The 7,590-nt window shown below is 41.0% G+C and overlaps 1 protein-coding gene across 1 annotated transcript; it reads right to left on the bottom strand.

Moving 5' to 3' along the window:
* Positions 1–625: 625 nt before the first annotated feature.
* LOC121537404 (homeobox protein Hox-C1a-like) lies at positions 626–7,307 on the bottom strand. Its single transcript, XM_041845042.2, is given in 3 exon segments — positions 626–1,476; positions 1,479–1,798; positions 6,362–7,307. Coding segments are annotated over 3 exon segments (984 nt in total). The 5' UTR covers positions 6,957–7,307; the 3' UTR covers positions 626–1,407.
* Positions 7,308–7,590: the final 283 nt, after the last annotated feature.

Here is a 7,590-nt window from a genome sequence, read left to right as displayed (position 1 = left end):
AATAACACACACAAAGGCTAATCTACTCAATTAAATTAGGAGGCTATTCGATATTTAAACAAAAAAAGGGTTTATCCCTTGTGTGGTTTTAAATGTGACATTAAACTATAAGCCCTATATATTAACACCATGGATAACCTGTTACACCATTAATAACGTTTTATGAGCCATGAGAACGGATCTCTACCGAATGCATTTCAGCGGTGTCGTGCCCAGGCAATTTATTGGTTAATTTACAAGAGAACAGGACAGTTTAGAGAGCGTTTTACTGTCCAACCATGAGTGTTCAAATTGTAAAACGTATTCAGAAGTGGATTCTTATTTTCTGAAGTATGTTTATGATTAGGCTATAGCTCACTCATTTAGAAAAGTGTATTCTACATTAATTTTCACTTACAGTTCCGTTGAAAATGCGTTCAAATATTTGATTCAAATGCATTAAACCTGCCAGTCAATAAATCTATCAGTCAATTACCGCATTAATCCTTCAGTGCTCGCGGGATAATTAAAACCATTAAGGGATATAGAAAGACAACGGGTGAAAGTGAAACGAGAGAGAGAGGAGGGGAGAGGAGCACAGCAATGTTGAATAAAGAAAGAAAAAGAAATGCAAGAATTATTCATATTCAAGGACATGAAATACGGAAATATAACATAGTACAATTCAAATAACTTTTAAGTTATTCAAAATGTGTATAAACTAAATGTATTTACTTTAGATAGGCTATTGACATAAATGATTTTGGAAATAGCTTTCAGCCTTATGCGAGCCTAGAAACCCCACACGAATATTTTTTATGAATTGGATGTTATTTTAAAACAAAATAAACCCTGACGGAAATGTAGACGTTTTAGTCAAGAACATTTAAGTAAGCTGTTCCGAAGAAAGAGCTGGCCACAACGTTCTTGTAATGATGCTTTAATGACATGCAAGAGACAATAAATAACTAAATCAATAAGTTTAGTAGGCCTACTAAATACACAAATAAATATAATAATATTGGTTGTCTGAATAAAGTTATGTTATTTGGTATAAACTCATAAAGTGCATTAATCATTATTATTTCACCTGACAAGTGAGCGGAACTCAAATGTCCTCTTGAATAGGCTACTCCAATTAAAAGTCTCAGGTAGACCTACGTGCGCCTCTACAATTAGGAGTCAAACATTTACAATAACTCATTCTGGAGTTCACAAAACTTACCCTGCTTTCCGTGCTTTTTAGTGAAAAACAACATGACCCTGATTAGCCAATTAGGCAGAAGTTCCTCCTAATGGGGAATCAAAGAACCTGCATGTTGGTGATACTGTCTGTCACTATTACACAGCTTGTTTTGTAATGTATGAGAAAGTTCCTTTAGTTCAGTGTTAGGGGGCGGCAGGTGTTTGGGAGAGCATTAGGTCGGTTCAAGTTGTCCAGGAGAGGAATAAGTGTCCAGGCTGTTGGAGCGTGAGCTTTCTGAGCAGCTCGAGTATGCGGGACAGGCCACGGGAAGAAGGCCTTCGCGCATTAATTTCTTCTGTTTCATGCGCCGGTTCTGGAACCAAATCTTCACCTGCGTCTCGCTCAGCTGCAGGGCGCTCGCGATCTCCACGCGTCTGGCGCGCGTCAGGTACTTGTTGAAGTGGAACTCCTTCTCGAGCTCTGTGAGCTGTTTGGTGGTGAAGTTGGTCCTTAGTACCCCGTTAGGGGTAATATGATGCCCATCGGTGGGAATGCTGTATTTACCGCCACCTCCTCTGTCCATACTGACGCCCGGAGCAACTATACTTAATCCACAGGCCATGTGCATCTTGGCTGAAAAGACAGTTAAAACACAAGTATAGTATAAATATATCGGCTGAATTCAATGAAGTAACCCATCCATAAAATATAGACAGTACAACATGTATGACTAGCGGTTTATACAGGGCATTGGATTGTTTAAAGATAGGGAGCATTATATTATTTTTGAAACTGACCTAAGAGACCAGCCTGCAACATAAAGTCATCTTATAGCATATTGAAAGAGACTAATGAACGTTTCAGGGGGATGAAAGTAATATCCTATCAATCACAATTACTTATAAAACATATATTCAATATGTTAATTAGGTGAAATGGTTAGTGGTGTAGATGATAGTGCGGGGGGAAAACTTCGTTCTAGCGCCACAGGTCTTTTGTGCCCAACATTCAGCTGCAAAGTTGCTGCTACTGGTGTATCTGTACCATGAGGACAGGTGTTGGATGTAATAACTTATATCACAGTACAGGTATAAGCTATCTAACAGGGACTCTATCAGAGAGAATAGAAAGCTCATATGATAAACGTTGACATCCATGTTTTAGACAAAGAAGAATGTCAGGGACAGGTTACATATAGGCTACCTAACCTGAAATGAGAGTGCAGTAGTCAATAGTGAATATGAAAAAACCTAGACAGACAAAACAGTACAGTAAGTAAATAAACGCTTTGGCTCTCATGAATAGATAATCACATTCTGAGTAATGACGTCTAAGATAATAGAAGTGGCGCTGGCCAGAAGGCGTGAAATAAAATATTTGAGGAATGACTTGCTCGCTTTAGAAATAGCCATCCAGCAAAGCCAGGGCAAGCCACCAAGCAGAGGCCTTCCCAGCCAAGGAGAGAGAGAGAAAGAAGAGAAGAACATAAGGAGAGAGAGAGAGAGAGAGAGAGAGAGATACAAGGCAAGAAGGGCCTTCTATGCCATCAAAAGGAACATAAAATTTGACATACCAATTAGGATCTGGCTAAAAATACTTGAATCAGTTATAGAACCCATTGCCCTTTATGGTTCTGAGGTCTGGGGTCCGCTCACCAACCAAGAATTCACAAAATGGGACAAACACCAAATTGAGACTCTGCATGCAGAATTCTGCAAAAACATCCTCCGTGTACAACGTAAAACACCAAATAATGCATGCAGAGCAGAATTAGGCCAATACCCGCTAATTATCAAAATCCAGAAAAGAGCCGTTAAATTCTATAACCACTTAAAAGGAAGCGATTCCCAAACCTTCCATAACAAAGCCATCACCTACAGAGAGATGAACTTGGAGAAGAGTCCCCTAAGTAAGCTTGTCCTGGGCCTCTGTTCACAAACACAAACAGACCCCACACAGCCCCAGGACAACAACAACAACAACAACAACAACAACAACAACAACACAATTAGACCCAACCAAATCATGAGAAAACAAAAAGAGAATTACTTGACACATTGGAAAGAACAAACACAAAAACAGAGCAAACTAGAATGCTATTTGGCCCTAAACAGAGAGTACACAGTGGCAGAATACCTGACCACTGTGACTGACCCAAACTTAAGGAAAGCTTTGACTATGTACAGACTCAGTGACCATAGCCTTGCTATTGAGAAAGGCCGCCGTAGGCAGACCTGGCTCTCAAGAGAAGACAGGCTATGTGCACACTGCCCACAAAATGAGGTGGAAACTGAGCTGCACTTCCTAACCTCCTGCCAAATGTATGACCATATTAGAGACACATATTTCCCTCAGATTACAGCGATCCACAAAGAATTCGAAACAAACCCAATTTTGATAAACTCCCTTATCTACTGGGTGAAAAACCACAGTGTGCCATCACAGCTGCAAGATTTGTGACCTGTTGCCACAAGAAAAGGGCAACCAGTGAAGAACAAACACCATTGTAAATACAACCCATATTTATGTTTATTTATTTTCCCATTTGTACTTTAACTATTTGCACATTGTTACAACACTGTATATATACATAATATGACATTTGAAATGTCTTTATTCTTTTGAAACTTCTGAGTGTAATGTTTACTGTTAATATTTATTGTTTATTTCACTTTTGTTTACTATCTACTTCCCTTGCTTTGGCAATGTTAACACACGTTTCCCATGCCAATAAAGCCCTTAAATTGAAATTGAATTGAGAGAGAGAGAGAGAGAGAGAGAGAGAGAGAGAGAGAGAGAGAGAGAGAGAGAGAGAGAGAGAGAGAGAGAGAGAGAGAGAGAGAGAGAGAGAGAGAGAAAGACAGCGAGAGAGAGAGACAGAGACAGAGAGAGAGACAGAGAGAGACAGAGAGAGAGAGGGAGACAGAGAGAGAGAGAGAGAGAGAGAGAGAGAGAGAGAGAGAGAGAGAGAGAGAGAGAGAGAGAGAGAGAGAGAGAGAGAGAGAGAGAGAGAGAGAGAGAGAGAGAGAGAGAGAGAGAGAGAAAGCGAGAGAGAGAGAGAGAGAGAGAGAGACAGAGAGAGACAGATAGAGAGATGGAGACAGAGAGATAGAGAGAGACAGAGAGAGAGAGAGAGAGAGAGAGAGAGAGAGAGAGAGAGAGAGAGAGAGAGAGAGAGAGAGAGAGAGAGAGAGAGAGAGAGAGAGAGAGAGAGAGAGAGAGAGAGAGAGAGAGAGAGAGATATCGATACACATTGCCTCAGCCATCTGGGCATCCTGCCCACAGTAATTCAGGTGCTGTCAGAGCATAATTGAAGAATGACACACTGGGAGTATATACACTGTACCAGCAGATCAAGAGGCAGAGGGGTTGTAGGCCTTTATGCAAGAGAGAACATAGGGATGCTTTGCTTCATGCCAAGACCAATATACCCCCCAGAAACGTTGCTGCTGCTGTCACTAATCATATTACTGGTAACAACGTAGCACTAAAGAGATCTACTCCAACCATGGAAATCATCCTTACAAATACTATATCAATATCTATGCAGCTGTTTGTATGATAGCTTAGAACGCTGGCTAGAGGACATTGATACTAGTCCTGGCAAGCAACATAAACAATCAATATAAATGAAGACATATGAGGTGACTATATGAATTGTCAGCCTGGTATCAACTGATAAGCGTCGACAGCATGAATTGTTCTATTGTATTCTTATGTCTCTGAGACAGACAACAAAGAAGGCATCCATGTCATCTTCAAACTCTAGAGCCCTTATCAGGTTCTCCCTGTCCACATCATTTGTATTCATTGTGATCAAAAAGGCTAAACTGATCCTAGATCAGCACTCCTATTCTGAGACGCTTTATGAACACGGGCCCTGATTGCGCATCATAATAGAACCAGACAGAAGGATGTCTCTATTGGGTTCATATCACCCCAATAAAGCATATCTTTATTCAGATGTGTTGGAGATGCAATTGTTCAGAAGGCTGTGAGCTCACAGTTTCCCCTTTTCACCTCACTCTGGATACTCAGATTTAGATCTTGTGTTGTGAGGTCTTGTGAGAAGACATCTCTTGGTCAGGATGAGAAATTACTTTTAATGGGCAAAGTCAAGATACTCATGGTATTTCTTTTAGATATACCACATATTCTATGTGAGTTGTATTATTTAATTTATGTGAAATCAGAACGTTTATGCTGAATGTCACAGTAAAGACCCATGAGATGTTGGTGGACTGATGATATGTGACAATGATTATGTTAAAACGGACACATGTAAAGGTGCTGGGCACTGAGATCAATACACAAGGCTCTCATTACTATACAGACAGATAATCAATAAGCAGAGAGCTCTAATGTTACTACCATTACAGGGAGTGAATTTGGCTGAAAACTTAACATTAGCTGCATTGCACACTGCACACTCAGGCAATATTGCATTGTCAGAGCACAGTGATGTGAAAGCGAAGCACATGGATAGCTATTATATTTCATTATATTCTATTACTCCCTTCTATTCTGTTCTAGTGTGGGAAATATCTCCATCCTTTTCTGTGCCCGATAGGTAGAGAAAGGTAAGGTGACCTGTCCTGTATAACAGCCCAGCCTCCCCAGCCCGCATCCCAGTCCCTCCGATTATCCCAATCCGAGTAGAATTGATGAATACATAATTTCAGTTTCAATATGGTTATTGTGGTAGGTTGATTCAGGAATTGTAAGTGTTACAGTTATCATATTAATATTTTTGCTGGAAGTTTTGTTAAAGGTTAATTCACAATTATACATGTATTTGTACATTTTGATCCATCGCTTGGTGCAATATAGGCTACATGGATCCAAATGTATCATTGTCTTCTTTTTAAAAATGTTGTTCATGATATTGAGCGACTTTGCGAAACTTCATCTACGCACAAACACATCTCACTTTGTTGCCCGTAGCACAGTAGCCTACAGTAGCCTAGTCTATACGTTCTCACAGCACAGCACTGTCCTACATACTGAATTAAGAATATGGCACATTAGACTGTATACTTTCAATAGTAGGCTTTGTTGATGAATCAATGACAGTTTTCTATAAGTTATAAGTGCTATTGGTTTAAGTATCAACAATAAATACAACGTTTTAAAAAGTAGTTTGTCAATAAGATACTTATTGTCTTTCCAAATGGAAACGGGAACTCCAAAACTTACCCGTCCGAGGTTGACTTCTCTTCTTCACGTTCATCCAATCAAAAGTTTTGCTCTTGTGACTTAGTTCAGATACCTTACACTTGGGGTCCGGGTGAGAGCTACTGTCCACAAGAGCAAAGTGAATATTAGGCCCATCATGAGTGTAGATTTTAATGTGCGCATTTATAGACCCGAATTCTGCGTGCGCCAGCGCCTCAGTCCTGGTGTTGTGTGTGGAAGAGGAGTATCCAAGTCCCGGGAAGTCGTGCTCCTGCGCCCGGAGGTAGGAGGGGAGACGAGAGTAGTGGAGGCAGGCCGGTGGCGTGGTTGAAAAGCCCTGACTCTGTGTCAGGGGAGAGCTGCTCGAGCCTGAGTAGACCGGGAGCTGAGTTACCGTGCAGTCGGTTGCAGAATTGGCACCGGAGAAAGACGGGGAACTGTGTTGTAATGAATATCCCGTGCCAACCTCTGATAAAGAGTTACCCTCATTGTCAGCTCCAAGTTCTGGAGAAATTATCTGATCCAAGTCACCTATCCTGACCTCCCCTGGTCGGTAGCCCCCTACGAACATAGCGCTACTCTCCCAATCGCACATTAACTCTTGATACAAATTCATTATCACCTATGCATAATCATTGGATCGGTCAAACGGTTATAGGACTCATGGACAGGTGGCCTCTAGCTAACATCCAATAACGCATGGATGGACCGAGATAGCGACCATAGACAGTCAGAGGGACATGCCCTGGAGATCTCTGATTGATGGAGATGACGTGCCCTCTTGGTCTTGGCCAATAGATGGACATCTCTGTCATCCACCCGGGACAACACACTGATTAACAAAGCCAAGCAAGTTGTAAACTAATTTGAGGTGGTCAAATTAATGGACTCCAGTACAGAAGACAATAGCTGTGTAGTCCCCATAATTTATGGTAACTTTATTTTCTCAAACAGGGCCGCTTAAATGAGTAAGATTTACACGTAAGGTGGACATAGAAGTGGCACTTGGTCATCATATAGGACTGGGATATGGAGGAGCAAGTAAGTAAAAGTTTGCTGAGACGATTGACAGACACTTCTGAAGTCTGGCATTCATCAAAGTATCACTGCTCGTTTTTCAAATAGGTACAGGTAAGATGACGTCAGCTGTGGTATGTTTTTCTGTACGCACACAGTGCTGCAGGCCTGCGGGGATCTACCAACTTTGTGACTATCACGCCAGCTTTGTTGTTATTAATTATAAACGATTA

The sequence above is a fragment of the Coregonus clupeaformis genome, chromosome 24 (genome assembly GCF_020615455.1).
Source record: "Coregonus clupeaformis isolate EN_2021a chromosome 24, ASM2061545v1, whole genome shotgun sequence".
Lineage (NCBI taxonomy): Eukaryota > Metazoa > Chordata > Actinopteri > Salmoniformes > Salmonidae > Coregonus > Coregonus clupeaformis.
This window is presented reverse-complemented; position numbering and strand designations above follow the sequence as displayed.